The sequence below is a fragment of the Hibiscus syriacus genome, unplaced genomic scaffold (assembly GCF_006381635.1).
Source record: "Hibiscus syriacus cultivar Baekdansim isolate YM2019G1 unplaced genomic scaffold, ASM638163v2 tig00008256_pilon, whole genome shotgun sequence".
In the NCBI taxonomy this organism is placed as follows: domain Eukaryota; kingdom Viridiplantae; phylum Streptophyta; class Magnoliopsida; order Malvales; family Malvaceae; genus Hibiscus; species Hibiscus syriacus.
In genome coordinates this window covers 162,786-181,689 of record NW_024062159.1, presented here as the reverse complement: position 1 = coordinate 181,689, position 18,904 = coordinate 162,786, and the positions used below count along the sequence as shown (strand labels likewise).

General features: G+C 35.4%; 2 protein-coding genes across 2 annotated transcripts; both read left to right on the top strand.

Moving 5' to 3' along the window:
- The first annotated feature begins 5,744 nt into the window (after nt 1-5,744).
- On the top strand, nt 5,745-7,388 carry LOC120202139 (probable calcium-binding protein CML21). The gene is made up of 5 exons (XM_039202620.1): nt 5,745-5,831; nt 6,099-6,291; nt 6,454-6,656; nt 6,760-6,928; nt 7,252-7,388. The coding sequence occupies exons 2-5, from the start codon at nt 6,111-6,113 to the stop codon at nt 7,359-7,361; spliced, it is 663 nt and encodes a 220-aa protein (XP_039058551.1). The 5' UTR covers nt 5,745-5,831; nt 6,099-6,110; the 3' UTR covers nt 7,362-7,388.
- A 752-nt stretch (nt 7,389-8,140) lies between these two features.
- On the top strand, nt 8,141-11,456 carry LOC120202138 (THO complex subunit 3-like). The gene is made up of 10 exons (XM_039202619.1): nt 8,141-8,246; nt 8,321-8,416; nt 9,184-9,313; nt 9,545-9,636; nt 9,811-9,879; nt 10,238-10,295; nt 10,413-10,512; nt 10,760-10,846; nt 10,932-11,010; nt 11,093-11,456. Exons 1-10 carry the CDS (start codon nt 8,184-8,186, stop codon nt 11,258-11,260), a joined length of 942 nt encoding a protein of 313 aa, XP_039058550.1. The 5' UTR covers nt 8,141-8,183; the 3' UTR covers nt 11,261-11,456.
- The last annotated feature ends 7,448 nt before the right edge of the window (nt 11,457-18,904 follow it).

The following is an 18,904-nucleotide window of genomic DNA, read 5'->3' as shown; positions in this document are numbered from 1 at the left end:
TTATTAACCCCGCCACTGCCATTTCTTCCTTCCCCACAACTTCAACCCCGATTGGTTGCCTGACGATCAAGGCCAATGCACCCGCAGCTTCCTCCGCTACCCCTTCATTCCCCAAAGCTCCTACTAGTGCTGTAACAGCTCTGACTTCGATCATTCTTGCACAATTCGCCAAATGAGTCGACATATTAAATAAAGCAGTTACAACATCCTTCTTCCCTCTCGGAGTCCCCACTCTTAACAACCCTGATAAGGCTTCGATTGCCCCTCCCTGATCGGCTATTCTCTTCTTATAGTCATGCACTGCTGAGAGGTTGAACAGTGTTGCTGCCGCATTTTCCCTGGCCTCCGATGTGAGCCCGAGCCTCAAGACTTTGACAATCAAACTTAGATAACCATCCTCACCCATAATCCGACTTTTGTTTTTATCATAAATGGATAAGTTCAACATTGCGATAATTGAATTCTCTTGAGAAACAGGGTTTGAAGACGACAACAACTTACATAAGTCTGGTACTGCTCCAGCCTCTGCAATAAAAACACAGTTTTTCTTTCCTATTTTAGCCAACAATATCTCACGAGCAGCAATAGCCTGGGATGTCTCCACTCAACAATGGGAATTACGTCATGTGTGTGATAAGAGGAAAAGAAGAAAAGTGAAGAAAAGGAAGATGGGGAATGGGTTGAAGAAGAAAAAGAACTAGTCAAAATGGCGGTCAACGATCCACCTCAGCAGATAATAGTCCAGTTGTATTTTTCGTCACGCCTCTTAACGACTGTTAACGGCCAGTGACCATTTTATCACAAACGATAACGTTAGTGACCTATTTGTAACTTTTGAAACATTAGTAGTAAAAACGAAAACTTACCCAAATATCAGTGACCATTGGCGTAGTTTACCCTTTTATGATAATCTTAAACATTACACCAAAAGATGGCATGTTTTTTTTAATATAGATTTTTTAAATTTTCTAGTTAGATTACAAAAACTTTGTTTTTAATAAAAAATATTATTAAAAAAGTTTAAAAATCATATTCTAATTCAAATTATTAAAAGCAATATAAAATTATTTCATATTTTAAAAGAAAAAACACAATATTATATGCAATGACAAAAATAATGCAAAATATATATTAAATATTAGAGTGAATTACACCTATTAATAAAAATTAATAATATATAAAACAATATTGTATTTATGCTTCTAATATATGTTTGGGCTAGTGATAAAGTTTCAAGTTCAAAGCCTTCTATTTTCATTTTAACTTCATTATTTTTCTTTCATTAACTATAACAGGATATATAGAAATTATTGTAATCTTATGCTAAGAGTTGCGGTTGGCTGAGTGGTTCGAGTATGCATATTCCCTCCTTTTAGCCCTGGTTCATATCCTATCAACAACAACAAATTATTTCTTTCAATTGTTTTTCCTTGATATATGATGATGACATGTCATCTAATTGGATGTAAAATTTATTTAATTAAATTAAAATGATGGTTAATTGATAGAATATATTAATATTGATGACTAAATATATAATTATATCAATTTTATTAACTGACATGTCACCATTTCCTTTAGAAATTAAAGGTCGGTGGTTTGATTGAAACATTTAAATAGTTGGGTGGTCTGATTGATAAAATTAAAACGTTGGTGGTCAAAATGATTTTTACCATAGTTTGGTGGTTTCCCGCGTAGTTTACCCTTGTAATTTAATTCTTAAAATTATATTTGTATTTATAATTGGCCCATAATTATTTATATTTTTGTAATTTACTTCAAACCCTATAAATCACATAATAAATTTCATTTCAAATTTTATAAATTATATCATAATCTTCAAACACTATAAATTTTTGTTCACCAACTTTTTAAATTGATGTAATATACTTCATTTTTATATTAATTTCAACTTCACATTTTATAATTATTTTTATTTGATCCCTCATCTATGTCTGTTGTTTAATTTATTTAAATTTTTGTTTGTAATTTCATGTTTGTTCAATTTAGTACTTCAAATTATATTTTTATTAAAACTGACTCATAATTATTTATAATTTTATAATTTATTCTAAATAATATATAATTACAAATTACAATTCGACGTACATGAAACATTGAAAGACAAAAAAATAATTAACTCAAAAATGACCTGACCTGAAGTCAATCCGTATCGGTAAGATCCTACCTGAATTTGTCTGTCAATGATGTGACCCGATCTGAACAAGATCCAACTGAATTAACATGGTATTTAACTGCTTCAGACCTGAACCATTTTGACCTGAACTGACATTGATCCAAACTGAAATTAACCCGACTTGAACCCAAACTGAATCTGATATCAAATCAACATAAAAATGACCCGAACTGATTTGGCCCGGACTCAACCTGACCCGAGTCGAATCATTAAATTGATCTGACTCAATTTATATCCGATTTGACCTAACCTGACAAGATACGACTGAAACTTAAACGATTACCTAATTGCAAATCTCTAGTTAAAATCACTTTCCATATGACTATTGCAGCATGTCCCAACTGCTCATAAATTTATAACATCTCGTTGCTTTGTTCGTCGCTGAAACACCAAACCAACACAATTAATTGTTTCATTTTTTTCCCTTTTTGGTGTTTGAATTCAAAAGTTGAATCTTCCAACTGCTTTGTTAAAATTAGTACGCCACAATAGGGTTAAGGGTACAGGTCATGCCACAAGTCTTCCATTGTTTTTCTCACACGTGTTGTGAAAATATAGTGGCCTCTAAAACAATCTTAATAAGAGGAACAATAACACCCATGTTCATATCATATAATATTCATGTGCATCACAGATTGACAAATGTTTGTCTCTGGCATGCTGTTCATAAATTTACGACAAAAATGAAAAAATAATTTCTTATATTTTGATTATAAACTTAAAATTATTGATTTTTTTTCATTTTTCCGTAATTCGAACAAATAATATTAAACTTTTATAACAATAAAAGTATCTAAACCACTTTCATTGAATCGATTCAGTGAAATAAAAAAAAAAGTAAATATCAAATCGTAAGCATATAAGAGGCTTTCAAAGAACTAAATAAATGTATGATTATACTTATCTTAGATTATGATGTATTGATATGATTGAAAATTGAATCTTTATTGTATAAGATCTAATCGTGGATGATGAATCTAATATTCAATATAAATAGATTATTGGTTCTAAGCAACTCATGCTGATAACGTGTTATGAAAAAAACAGTAATAAGAAGACAAGAAGAAGAAAAGTTACTTATATTCAGTATAAAATGACAGCAAGGGATTTCAGCAACACGAACAAAAGCTTTCTATGTAGAACACAAGCTTTCCTGTTTATAAAAATGACACCAGCAACGTTAAACGAAGCCGAGAAGCAGATCAGTAAAATACCTCTTTGAAAAATTTGCATCTTCAACGTGTAAACATAATGATCGGAAGGCTGCCAGCTAAAACAGCAATACAAGACATATTAAGTATGAAAAGTACACTAAACTTCTAGATTATTATGGAAAAGAAAGGTGGGAGACATGATGCGGAAGTAAAATCGAACTTGTCAAGCATATACACGCACAAATAGGTCTCTTTTAGTGTCATTCTCAATCTGTGCAAACATAAAAAAGATCACCATTTAGTCATCGTCCCTAACCTCAAATTCACTCCCCACTCCGATGAATCCAACGGGCATGGGTAGATATTCATGTGCTACACAGAGAAAGCCAACACAGGCAGTAATCATTTTCGAATTACGACAAAAATGGCAACGGCGTTCCCAACGAGTTCAGTAGCTACATGAAAGGATCGAATGTGATGGGGTCAGATTTTCCTGGTTATGGAAAAATAGCCAATGGAGCTAAAGATACTTTCACTTTGTACACATTTGATACCAATAATCCGGTAAATGGTTTCAAGAGTTACGGTGAAGGTGACAATGCCGCCGTCTACAGTTTCTCAAGTTACCGGACCAAGTCAATGCGGGTGACAACACTTTCCAGTCTTATGCTAAAGGTTCTAATGCAGCTGAAGTAAAAAAAGGGACCAAAAAGAAGAAAAAAAGTTTAGTGATGATTTTGGAAGAACAAATAGTTGGGTGATCAAAATAAAACTATAAGAATAGTTCAGTGACTAAATATATAATTTAACCTTGTGCTTTTTAAGAGAGTTAACAATTTAGAGTAAATGAGGCAATGGTTTAAATTGGGGGACAAAGTATCGAAAAATACTTTAGAAAGCAACTCTATATAAATGACATATTTAAAAGGTCGTGATGCCTTTAAGCCAATAAAAAACAAAACATGGGTCCAAATTTAATATGGAACATTAGGTTCATTTATTTTAGCATGCTATAATAGTTTCCTTCAGCATTACACATTTTCTCTATGTTCTATGTTTATTAAAGATGCTAACTCAAAGAAGGTCAAAATTTCTTGCATGAGGTAATAACACAATATCTAGCTTTAGCCCCACAGCCAGTCATCAAACCAAAATGAAGCAAAATTTTTAGTTGAAAATAGTAATAAAACATATATCACCAAATGAGGAGACAAGTGTTTTTTTCTTTAACCTTGGGTGGCTTGAATGTAGGGATGTGCAAAAAGATTAATTCGATCCATTGATTCAGTGATCCGATCCAAATATTCAAATATCTAATTATTTCAATTGAATACAAATAATTATTTTAGATATCTAAAATTTTAATTATCTAAATTTTCGAATCAGACCAGATCCGATATTCGAATTTCCGCCACATACACGGAAGGATAGTCTTCGGGGAAGTGAATGGCAACAAGAAACACTCCTCCAGCAAAAGGACTGTCTGCTGGGCCCATCATTGTTGCTTGCCAGTGGCACATATAATTAGCAACAGGGCCTCTACATATACACACAGCATTATTTTAAAGAAAATGTTTAATTAATTACAATGAAAAGTTAAAACCTGACAAAAAGTGGCCAATATTAAGGTTTCAGGATTATAGTAATAAAAACCCTGTATGAATCTAAACACAATAACCACTAACAAATATCCCCCTTCTTGAAACAGACAGACACCTATATTAACTATCTTGAATACCCAATTAAACAACCAAGCATTTGTAAACTGCATAGATATGTATGTATATGAAGTAGTAGAGACATGAATCACTGGGTTTCATTTGATTCACCAAATTCCAGAATCCCAGAACTAGAAAAAGCAGAAGATAGAAAGAGGTACCTTGAAGGTGAGAATTGAGAACGAATATATATATATATATATATATATATATAACACAAAGAGGATGCATTGGTGGCGGTGATTTATCTGCCACGCGGCCCTCTTATAGTATTATCTTTATAATGTGAAATGAATTCGATTTAACTCAAATTATATAAAAAAAAAACTTTGATAATAGGACAAAGAGTAAGTAGATGAGAGCAATTGTTTATCTTCAGATAAACATGGATCGCCATTGAAATTAACGAGTTTTCAACCAGAAAATACAATAAAGTAAAAAACTTCGGTCGGTATTTGTTTGGGGACAGTCAGCGCAGATACTTTGGTTAGTGTCCTACCATTACCCTCAACCACAGGTGTCATTGCCAGCCCAGGCGCCCTCAATTTCATCACATATTCCTCCTCTCTACGTGGTTGCTTCTCCCTCTACTTCACTCTCTAAATACCTCAATCTAACATCAACCTACACACAAAAAACCCTTCCTTTTTCATCTCTTTTTGTCCCATTATCCAATCACTTCTCGTTTGCTGTTGGAAGCTAGCTTGGTTCATCAAGTCTCTCGTTTTATTTTGGCTGTTTTACTTCCACTGGGTTTAGGAGGTAGTCTACAAGTCCTAAAAAAATCCCTGCTTTGCCTTTGATTTGATGTTCATGCTTCTGCTTTTCTTTTTGGATTTTTTTTGAGATAAAAAAAAGTCAACCATTCTTATTTGGTTGATGCCCTTGAGTAGATAAAGCTGTTGACAGTTCCTCAAATACCCATCGTTTTTCTTTAAATCGTATCTTCCTGGTATTATGCAATGAATGGTTCAATTGATTAGTTTTTTTTAATGTTTGTATGGTGGCTAATATCTAATCTGTCCCCAGTGATCTTTGGAAATGGGAGGTGTATCTGGAAAGCTTGAATCACCTGAGACAAAACTAGAAGCTAAGATGGTTGAAGTTATGCAGCGCAGGGCTTCTAAAGGAACTGCAATCAAATCCTTTAACAGCATCATCTTAAAATTCCCTAAAATTGACGACAGCTTAAGGAACTGCAGAGCTATTTTTGAGCAGTTCGGTAAGTAAGTTATCTCATGTGTGTTGTAGTGATCCGAATGTTGAAATTTTTTAGCAATTGATTGTTTATTTACACCATCGAATTCGATCTTAAAACTCCCTTTTTCGTTGTTGTTCGTAATACATTGAGAAACATGTTTGCTTCCATTGATTATCTTTGCAGATGAGGACTCGAATGGTGCCATTGACCATGAAGAGTTGAAAAAATGTTTGCACAAGCTTGGAGTTTGTTTCACAGAAGAGGAGATAAATGATCTGTTTGAGGCATGCGATATCAACCAGAATATGGGGATCAAATTCAACGAGTTCATCGTACTTCTTTGCCTAGTATATCTTCTCAAGGACAATGCTACCAAATTCGAAGCCGTATCCTTGATTTTCAGAGTGTTTTTCGTTTTTTTTTTTTGTATTTGAGGTGGTGTGTTTCATCATATATCACACAATGTGTGTTCCATGACAATGAAGTAAGAAATCGAGAATGGGAGTGCCGAATTTGGAGGCAACATTCGAAACATTGGTGGATGCATTTGTATTGTTGGACAAGAACAAGGATGGCTATGTTAGCAAGAATGAGATGGTTCAAGCTATCAATGAATCTGGGGAGCATTCCTCTGGACCAATAGCCACCAAAAGATTTGGTTAGCTCTCTCTCTCTCTGTAGTCTATATATATATATGAAAAAATGTACTTAGTGACTCAAATTCACATGCCAACATGTGCATTTTGGTGTTTAATTTACTTTTCATAGACAAGTTATGCAGAAAATATGCATGATAACATTGTTTAGAAGGCAATGTGGCAGTTGTGTCAGCTTAGATTGAGGAATGAATTTTAGAAAATAAATAGACACAAGAGAAGATTGCAGTTGCAGAACATCAGAGATTCATTAAGTTAGCAGACAGGGATGGTTGATTTCATTAATGGTGATTGATATTGAATTTGTATTCATGTGATGTTGCAGAAGAGATGGACTGGGATAAAAATGGAGCGGTGAGTTTCAAGGAATTCCTCTTTGCATTGACAACTTGGGTTGGAATTGAAGACGTTGGAGACGATGGAGAATTTAAATAAGGAGATGAAGAAGAAGAAGAAGCTGATCTGAATTAATATCACAAACGTCAGGATTCAAACCCTTGATCATTATTTGTTATTATAGTTTGTAAAATTTACTTATGGATCTTAATTTAAAATAATTTAATAAATCTTTGATATTTAAAAATCAGTTCAGTTTTATTTTAAAACAATTTAATAATAATTTTATAATTTCTTCTGACGGACTCCAGTTAATTTAGCAGTGATGCCCAAAGTGAATCTACTCATGTGGGCGCTCTCATGTGAAAACTAACATATTGCCTTGCATTCAACATTTATGCTTAAGGGAAAGTTGACCTAATTTGTGGAATAAAATTAATTTAAAATAGTGACTTACTAATGTTTTTTATGTTTTAAAACTTTTAAATACATTTTTAAACGTTTTAAAAATATTTTAATCTAACTAAAAAATATCTGATATATAAAAAATAATTTAGAATGTATATTTTAAAACAACATCGTTTTAGGCATCATAACAATCGTACCAAAATGATGTTATTGTGATGTGACATGTTATGTCAAAAACATTAGCCATGCCATCATTCCGTTAGTAATTTAGCGGCGGAGTGGCATAATTAAATGTAAGATTAAAAGTTAATGTTATAATTGGTAAGATTAAAAGTTTAATGGTATAAACGATCAACAGATAAAGTTTAATGGTATCTGATGCAGTTTACCCTAAAAAAAATATGTGTTATTTCATTAATTTTTTCCTCGGTATATTTTGATAAAAGACCGTGAAAATATGCCCTATTTTTTTTAAGTAAACCGAAGGGTAGAACAAACCCGAGAGGAAGAGAAATGGAGGAGAAAATAGCCTTCAAGAATCTGCATAGCAGAGAGTATCCAGGTCACAAGAAGAAAGTAGGGGTTTTCCCCGTTCTTTTTCCTGTCTTGATGCCTCTCCTAATTAAAATATTTTATTTCTTTTTCCAAAGGTGCATTCAGTGGCCTGGAATTGTACGGGGACCAAGCTTGCTTCCGGTTCCGTTGATCAAACCGCTCGAGTCTGGCATATTGAGCCTCACGGTCATGTAAATCCCACTTATTCTTCCACGTTTCTTCCTATTCTGGGTAGTTTTCAGTTTTCCACCGAAGGAACAAATATCTCTGGCTATTTTGAATGTGGATTTTTTTTGCATCATTAAGAATGATTTAGGAGTGGATTACAGATGGGTGTTCGTCTAATTGTTCTGATGGCTATACTTTTGCTTATGCTTTTATGATGGTAAAAATCTGTACTGAATCTCTGTAATTTGGCAAATTTTTATATTTAGTCTATGTACTAAAAAAGTTCAAAAAAAAAAAAAAAATTAAATCCTGTTGATTTAAAAATTCTAATCTATTCATCGACACCTTTAATATTTTTTCTGCCAAAATTTGCTTACTATTGGATATGCTAACTGAGTTCAAAATGATTTGCTTCTCAAGTTGGTATATTCGCACAAGTGTCCGGATGACAAATTTTGACCTAGAATGCGAATAGTATCCATGATTGGATTACATTCTTTAAATCGTGAAAAGAAGCTTTAATTTTTAACTTCGTATAGGTACAAAATATCTAACTTCATCCAAGTACAGGGACGGATGATATATTTTTCCTTTTGGTATACACATACAGTAATGGGAGCCGTTTTAAACATCTAGCTATCTAGTCTTTTTGCATCCGTTTTATTGTATCTTCACCAAAATTATGTTTCCCTGTGCACAATTTATCTGAAATTAGTTTTGGTTGTATCGTGGATGTTGGAAATTTGATAATTTTGCATTGCTAATGGTGGTTTTGTAATGTTTGGTGCAGGGCAAGGCTAAAGATATTGAATTGAAGGGACACACTGATAGCGTGGATCAACTATGTTGGGACCCTAAACATGCTGATCTCATAGCGACTGCATCTGGTGATAAGAGTGTTCGTCTGTGGGATGCTCGAAGTAAGTGAATGCTGTTTTATGTTATTGTTTGGAAGACAGAACTTGTAAGGGGAAAGACTTCTATAGCTTGTTTTGCCGTTGCTGTGATTCTTATGTTGATTCTCATGAACACTTCAGTGATTCTGAATGCAAAGCGGCTTATTAGATGCTGACTAAATAAAGAGTTATCATCGCACTCAGTTGCTTAACCTCCAGATAGTTGTTTAACTTTACCTGCATTGGCTTTTGCAGGCGGAAAGTGCTCCCAGCAAGCAGAACTTAGCGGGGAGAATATAAACATCACTTATAAGCCTGATGGGACACACATAGCCGTTGGTAATAGGGTAAGTTTTACTTTCCTATGTCACTTGGTGCACTTCAATACATCTTTGGCTTGGAACATTTTACATGCATTTGATTTAGTTTTCATAGAGTAGTTTTTGTTGCATTGTTTCATCGTTTCATCACGATAACGAATTAGTTTATCATCGATCTTACTCTGTTTTATTTCTCTGAAGGATGATGAATTAACAATATTGGATGTTCGAAAATTTAAGCCTATTCACAGGCGCAAGTTCAGTTATGAGGTATTGTTCTGTTTTTACTAATTTGCTCTCTTCTCCTTGGTTATGTTATCACCTTTGAAGATGTGGATTTTGGGAAACAATTGATGCTTGCATTAGAGGCCTAATTCTACAAGTTTTAGTTTTTACATAAAACATGTAAAATACCGACCAGGCGACCACTTTTAAGTGCACAATGCATTCACTTGATACATGATTGGCATTAATAGAATATCATCAACATTCTTTGACCTTTTCACACTCTTTGAAACAAATGGTTAATCATCGGAAGCTAGAAATTGTTACTTAAGTTGTACAATTAAACAGATGAACAAAATTTCCATTATTCTAATTCATGTGAGTCGTGCACTTCTTTGTCCAGGTAAATGAAATTGCTTGGAACATGACAGGAGACATGTTCTTTCTGACAACGGGAAATGGTTAGAACAATTTCTTGTTAGCAATTGTGCTTCACACTTTGATTCAAAAATTATTTATTATTACGTGTTAGTTTAAATGATGTTTATGTTCTACGTGTTGGTTCTTCTTCTTCTAAGGTACTGTTGAAGTACTTGCATACCCGTTACTTAAACCAGTTGACACCCTCGTGGCACATACAGCTGGTTGCTACTGTATTGCAATTGACCCAACAGGAAGGTTTCGTCTAAATTTCTCTTAATTTCTAAGCTTTTGACTTTATTTATTGCATATACTATGTAAGGGCAACTCTGGACATGTGTGCTGCCTGTAACCTTATATATTTTTCATGATTTTCACAAATGCAAGTTTCTCCCCCCTCCCCCCCAACAAACAAAATTTGTGATCAGCTGTCATTGAGAATTTTTTTCTTCCTCCCATTGAGATGATAAATGTTTCCAATAAATCCATCTCTCGTTTATGGTAGATATTTTGCTGTTGGGAGTGCTGATTCCTTAGTTAGCCTTTGGGATATATCGGAGATGCTTTGCGTGCGAACATTTACTAAGCTTGAGTAAGTTTCACCTGAATTCACAACTTCGTTTTAATTTCAGTCACATTTTTCATTGGCATGAAATGGCCATTTTGTGTTCCTGCAGGTGGCCCGTCCGGACAATAAGCTTCAATTACACAGGAGACTATATTGCCTCTGCCAGTGAAGATCTATTTATTGATATGGTATGCATTGGTTTGGATTTCCTTATCCGTAAACAGTTCATAAAAGTTATCGTATTCATGTTTCCTCTGTTGTCTGAAACAGTCCAATGTTCATACTGGGCGAACTGTGCACCAAATTCCTTGTCGAGCTGCCATGAATAGCGTGGAATGGAATCCAAAGTACAATTTACTTGCTTATGCTGGTGATGACAAGAACAAATATTCAGCGGATGAAGGTGTGTTCCGGATATTTGGCTTCGAAAGCAATTAGTTAAGTAGTTCCCCTAGCTCTAGTTGAATATTTGCCGTCTTCTCTGCGAAAACCATCTGTTCGTAAATCTTATGATCTTATGTATTTTTGGATCTGTAAACAACGAACTGGCACATGGCGCATATGTGGCACATGACTAATGAGTTTAACTTTAGAGAGTTATTTGAGGCAGGGAAAATTTTATTGTGCAGCTAAAATTGAGCACACAAGTCGCAAGTCGTGGTGCCATTTAAATAAAAAAGAACAAAAATCGTGTTGCCATTGAAGATCTCTTTTCTCAGGTTTTTTCAAAATATGTACTGGGATTTGGGCTCTGAAACTGAGGAATCGCCGGTTGAATGAGTCAGGTCAAGAAGGTCACACAATGGCCTCTGCAACACTGTAGTGGTGTTGACGGCTCATGTTTTCTGTATTATCGGACCACGATGCTTCATCCCCGATGGGAACGTCAAACCGGATTTGGCTGTAATCCTCCAATGAAAGCCAAAGAGACCTTCAACAATTGGAGGCATCGTCATTAATCATGATATAAGAATCCACAAAGCACGAACTTGTAGCCTGGAAAAGCCAAACCGAGAAGCAAACAAGACAGTAGTGATCAGGTACTGAGACCACCATGTCACACCCTTCCATTTAATTTCAACGCTGGTGCTCTTCATCCTCTTCCCAACGTGAGGCTCTTTCGACAAATCAAAGCTTTCCCCTTTCATCCTCGGTTCTTGAATGCACCTCGTCAGCCCTCGGTTATCATTCCGCTCCCTCTTAAACACATTTTCCAGTACCTGCAAAGCTTAACCTGAACCAAAAACGCAAAGACGAGTGAAACGACGGATGGCACCCACAATTTCCGGCAAATGTGATCTTTGGAAGATGTGAACAAGATGAAGAAAAGGCCATGGAAGATAACAAAGAAGCAACAGAGTTGGAAGATCTGTGTCGTCTTCCTCTCTTTGCCACAACTTGAGAAGCAAGAGATGGCCGGGACTCAGAGATCAATGGATGGCTTAGGATTGTAGTGACAGTGGCCAAAGCACGTGAGAGCTTTCGTGGTTGCTCTTCATCGACTGGGATTTTGACAATGTGAGCGTCTGCCATTTCAACCATGACTGAAGATTAAATTAACAAACTTAAACAATGTATCGCGGATGAGGTGAGATTAGAGAGATTGTCATGGCAAATGGGGAGAGGAGGTGATATCTAAAGTGGTTTCAGGAAAAAGAATAATAAAATAAACGAATGAGATTGGTAACGGTAACATTTTGACATCCCAACGGTTGGATTTTCTTTCCAGTAATTAACACATTTTGATATCCCAATGTTGTGATATCCCAAATGACAAATGTTTTCCTTTTCAACAACTTTTTTCAAAAGTATCCATGGTAACTATCAAACATAATAAATAATAGGGTAAATTACACATTAGTGCCACAACTATTACATTTATTCTGTTTTGGTCATCTAATTTTTTTTTCAAAATCATACTTAACGTTATGTTTTGGTTTCATTTTGATAATCCACTATTAAAAATTAATAGAATTACTGATGTAATTTTTTTTTATTTTTTCAATGATGATGTGACATTATCTTATGGTGACACATCAGCATAACCGTTGTTTTTTTAACGGCGGGTGACCAAAATGAAACCAAAATTAAACATTAGGTACGACTTTGAAAAAATAGTTGAATGATCAAAATGAAACAAAATTGATAGGTAGGGTACTAAACATGTAGCTTATCCTTAAATATATAATTATTGTAATTATATACCTTAATAAGTATTGTATAATTGAAGCTATTGATATAAGATAATTAGAATTTACGGTTATAATAACTAAAATATATAATTATCGTAATTATACACTTACTTATTTTATCACATATTCTATTTAAGGATAATTCGTAATTCAAATTAGATATGTTTTTAAGCCAAAAACTAAGAGTTTTAGGTGTATGAAAACAATGAGTCTATATATAGGATGGTCTAATCGTTGTTCTAAATACTCAAGTAAAAATACTCTTTGAAATAATTTCAATTTTATTCTCTGTTTCCTGTTCGTTTTGATTAGGTGGACGGCATAGAGGCTAGGAATGTTTCATTTTATAACTTGATCGATATTGCATGAAGTGGATCAAGATTTGCAAGCATCTTCTCGATGTTTTATTCTAACACAAATTAAGGTACCATTTTGCATCCTCATTCCTAAATTTTTCAACCGTACTTGAATATCTGGAAGAGATCGTCAGATTAACTTTTTAGTTGTTTCATGGGATGTGTTGATAATCCATTGATGATAGCGCTTCTCTAAAACGATCACAATCTATTAATCTACGTATGATAATATTTGAATGTTACGCTCTACAAACTCATTGCCTCATTTCTATTATATTATACTCTATGAATTTCTTAAATATAATCATTTAGTGCAAATATAAGTAGAGAGACAATTGCATAAGAATATATCATCATTACACATGTTAATTGTTGTAACTGTCCTTTGGGTGGTCCCGAAATCGGGTTCCGACTTAAATTTGATGTGTTAGAGCTGTCACCGATCACTTAAAATTAGGTTGACCGGATACCTTAACTTATCGTTTACCTGATCTACGTTTTACCAGAAATTAATCAGATTCGGGAGTCGATTAGAGTCAAGGAATGATTAGCACCCTTATACTTCCCTTTCGGTACCAATTTAATTTCTCGGTTGTCTTAATTTCAAAAATTAAAAGTTAAATTAAAATTTAGAAGCTCGATCCATATTACTTACCTTTGAAAATTTTGAAAATTATCCTTTTCCGATGATGCCTTTTCAACTCCCGGTGGTTTTTCCTTTTCCGACATGGTTTCTATGCGTTATTAGCGTTATTTGGCGAGACAAAGCTTTAAGTTTTGTTTCTTTTTGCTTTCGATTTCGATTGTTTTTTTTGCTTTCTATTTTGGCTCGTTTTTTGTATGCTTGCTATGTATTGCTGCGTTTTTGTATTTGGTTGCTTTGGTGGCTTGATTGATTTCCTTGTGGTTTTCTTCTGTTTTGCTTCGAAGGTTTGGTGGGGTATTTATACCCCCTCCATCGGTGGTCGTTTTCGATCCTAATGGGGGTTGTTTCCTTCGTCCCCATTTTGCTCAGTCCAATTTGTTATTCGTGTTGATCGATATCTCGAGATGGTTCAGTCCCGGGTTGCTCTGATTTGCAACAACAAAAACAACAACAAAACCCTATTCCCATATGTAATGGGGTAAGAGGGAGGTAGGATAGTAGACTGCCCCAACGCCAGGTTAAGAGCAGCTTCCGTGGAAGACCTTCGGCAGTCAGAAAATTAAAAATAAAGATAGAATGCAATGCATGTATAAATAAATAAATAAATACATAGCTGGACAGTCTTCATATGCACGTCTGTAATGGGAAGTAATCCCTGCAAATAAATCCCTACGTAAAAAATCTCTGTATATAGACATAAACATATATAAATTAGAAGTCATGGAAATTACTACAAAGGCATTAAAAGGAAGACAGAGATGTTATACCCTATGGTTGTGAGCCGCACTACTCGGCTACCCTGGTCTTAAGTCTCCATACTTTCCTATCAGAGGTCATGTCCTCGGTAAGGGCTAAATCCTTCAAATCAGATCTCAAGCAGTCTTCCCACTTCCGCCTTGGTCGTCCTCTCCTTGTGACACCGTCGATTGTAATCGACTCTACCTTCCTGACCGCATCCGACGGTTGTCGCCTAAGGACATGCCCAAACCACCGTAATCTTCCCTCCCTCAATTTTTCGGATACATGTACCACCCCCAATGATATCCTAATAGCAGAGTTTGGTGTCATGTCCCCCAATGATATGTACAGAGTCCTACCACATGCCCATCGAAACATTCCCATCGAAACATTCTGATCTATACAACAGCGTTGGTCTTATTGCCATTATATAAAATTTTTCCTTAAGTTTTAGAGGCACCTTTTTGTCACACAAAACTCCAGTAGCAACCCTCCACTTTAGCCATCCCGCCTTTATACGGTGTGTAAAGTCATCATCTACACCCCCATCTTTATGTATCATAGACCCTAGGTATTTGAAACAATCTTTTGAGGGGATAACGTGTCATTCTATGCATACTTCTACATCTTCATCGTTTTTCTTCCCACTGAAGTTTGAACATAAATACTCTGTCTTTTCAATATTGATCCTTAGACCTTTTTCTTCCAAAGCAGTCTTCTAGGTAGACAGTCTACTATTTATCTCGGTTTTTGTTTCAGCAACTAGGACAATGTCATCAGCGAAAAGCATACACCATGGAACACCATCTGGTGTCGCACAAAAGATGTCATCCATAATCAAGGCGAAGATGTAAGGGCTAAGAGCTGGTGGAGTCCAATTTCCACCGAGAATGCCTCGGTGTCAACAACTGTAGTCTTGACGTAAGTAGTAGATCTACAGTACATATCATGAATCACCCAGATATAAGCAGTTGGGATCCGTCTCGTTTCCAAGGTCATCCAGATCGTATCGCGGGGAACAGTATCATACGCCTTTCAATGAACGCCATGTGAAGATCTCTATTTTTTCCCTATATTTCTCTATAAGCCGTCAAAGTAGATGAATCACCTCCGTAGTAGACCTGTCTGGCATAAAGCCAAATTGGTTTTCCAAAACCCTAGTAACCTATCTCAACCTAGCCTCTATCACCATTTCCCATAGCTTCATGGTATGACTGAATAGTTTAATACCTTTGTAGTTGCCACAACGTTGGGGATCTTCTTTATTCTTATAGATTGATATCACCGTAGACTCTCTCCACTCCTCTGGCATCTTGGCTGTCTCTAAAATAATATTAAATATGTTTATTAACCACTTAACTCCCTCTTCTCCTAGGGCCAACCACACAATGATAGGAATTTGATCCGGACCGACAACTTTGTCCCTCCCCATCTTTCTAAGAGCCATTTTGACTTCCTTAAACCCAATTCTACTTGTAGGGCAGTCATGGGCCGTAGTATGATGGTCGACTGACCCATCGACGTTATTATCTCTACAGGGAGAGGCACCGTCATTAAATAAGGCAAAGAAATAACTACCCCAAACCCTCTTAATATCATGATCTTTCACTAAAAGAACACCATTGTTGTCCTTAATAAACCTAATGCTACCTAGATCATTTTTCCTATTTTCCCTGGATTTTGGAAGCCTGAAGATGTTGTTTTGTCCTTCCTTGGTGTCTAATCCCTTGTACATTTCCTCGTATGCCTTATCCTTTGCTTTAGCCACTGTTTTCTTGGCTTCCCGCTTTGCCTCCTGGTATCTTTGTTTAGCTCTCAATTTTTCTTCGACATCATTGCATTGTAGAAACTCCTTAAAGCAAGTTTGCTTTGTCTTCACCTTAGTTTGGACTTCGTCGTTCCACCACCACGATTCTTTATGTTCCTTGACCTTCCCTGTCGACAACCCAAGGGTGTTTTTGCCCACCTCTCTGATGGAATTTGCCATATTTTTCCATAACATATCTGCATTATTTGAGTTTGTAGTTCGAAAACATATATTAGACAAAACCTTACTCCTAAAGTCATCAGCTGTCGCTCCATGTAATTTTTTCCAAAGAATCCTAGGATTACCAAGTTTAGCCCTCCTATGAGTGCTCTGCACGTGGTGTACGCGGAATACCAAAACCAACAATTGTGATGCACATGCCTCTTCAGGGAACACATTACAGTCAATGCAAGCCCATCGATCCCGATTTAAAACTAGGATGTTGTCAATTTGGGTATAATGTCCCCCGCTATGGAACGTAATCAAGTTCACATATCTCTTGTTAAAGAAGGAGTTAGTGACCACCATATCGTGTACAGTAGAAAATTCAAGCAACGTACGCCCCTCCTCATTCCTACTACCAAAACCAAAACCCTCATGAACACCGTCATACCCATCGGTTGTACTACCTATATGGCCATTGAAGTCTCCCCCTATGAAAAATTTTTGGTCCTCCAGAATGCTCCTAAGTACATCATCTAACTGATCCCAGAAACAACATTTCTCCCTCTCCCCTAGGCCAACGTGTGGGGCGTACACTGAAAGGACATTCACCACTTCCGCTTCTATAATAACCTTAATCATCATGATCCTATCCCGGTATCTACAAACTTCAACTACATTTTCCTTGAGCCTAGAGGATACCAAGATACCCACCCCATTTCTAGCATTATCTACTCCTGCATACCACAACTTGTACCCATTACACTCTCTGGCACGAGCCCCTTTCCATATAGTCTCCTGAATATATACAAAATTTATTTTCCTATTAGTAAGTACGTTGGTCAACTCCAGCAGCCTAGCATTTAATGTGCCTACATTCAACGAACAAACTCTAAGTCTAGTCTCATTGACACCACTCTGTCGAGCCCTCCCCCTATACGCCCTATGGGATCTAAAAGAAGGACATGACCTCAAGTAATCATCTATAGCCGAAGCTATGAGGAACTATGAAAAAGGAATCCAAAGAAGACAGAAGATGCACCAATAAAACGCTAGAGAATTGAAGGGTACTAAGAAGCCTAGTTGGTTACTTAATAGGATTCTAAGACAAATTAACACTATCTTACTTAACTTTAGGCCAACAGCTAGAAACCAATGATTGGATTTATATCTTACTTAAATATGTAAAAGTAAGATACAGAGGTCATTTTTATCTTTGTATCCGAATCCGAACATGTCAAACAGATTTAACTTATTTAACCCCCAAGATATATAACTTTTAAAACATAAACATATTTGATTTAATAAATTTCTAGCTACCATAAACAGACTAAAAATATAAGCTAAAAGAAATCAATCAAAGTGCTAACTATAACAGGCAGATATCACTAGAATAACATAGGATCATATTATTCAAAACCAAGAACCCGAGTTAAACTATCAAACGCTTACAAAATAGTAAGGGGAAAAACAACTAAAATTGTTGGGATATATATATAAAAAGAAAGGCAGTTCAAACCCAGCTAATAGTGAAGAACCCGAAGAATAGATTCGTGAAGAACCCGATTTAGGTGTGACCCAAACCTAAGTAAAGATCCATGACGGTGAAGAACACGATTTAGGTGAGACTCAAACCCAGGAAGAGATATGTGAAGAACCTATTTTCGGCTAAATCAAACTCTGCTTCCGTAGTGGAACAGATAGAGAACAAAAACAACTGAAATTTCTGAGAATGAGAAACGGGAGAATGAAAGCTGATCTGCTCAGCAGCGGCACGTTTTTACAAGAAAAATAAGATTTGGGTATTTGTTTTTTATGGCAGAAATGAAGAATCTGAGTGAATAAGAAAAAGAAATCTGAAAGCAGAACTAGAGTTTGAAGCAAAAGGCTAAAAAAAGACTCAAGCACAAAGGGATCGGAGACTCGAATGATACAATAACATTTCATTAAAGAATATAAATAATACTATATACTATATAATATATAATACATTTATACTATTATATAATATAAATATAATATATATATATAATATATATAATATAACTAATATAATATATATAATACTATATAATAATATATTAATGTGTCCGGACAAAAATAAGTGTCTACAGTTGCTCCTCTTTGCCTATTGTCGTGCAACAAGAATATGGCAAAGATAAAAGACACTATTTTCGTTCA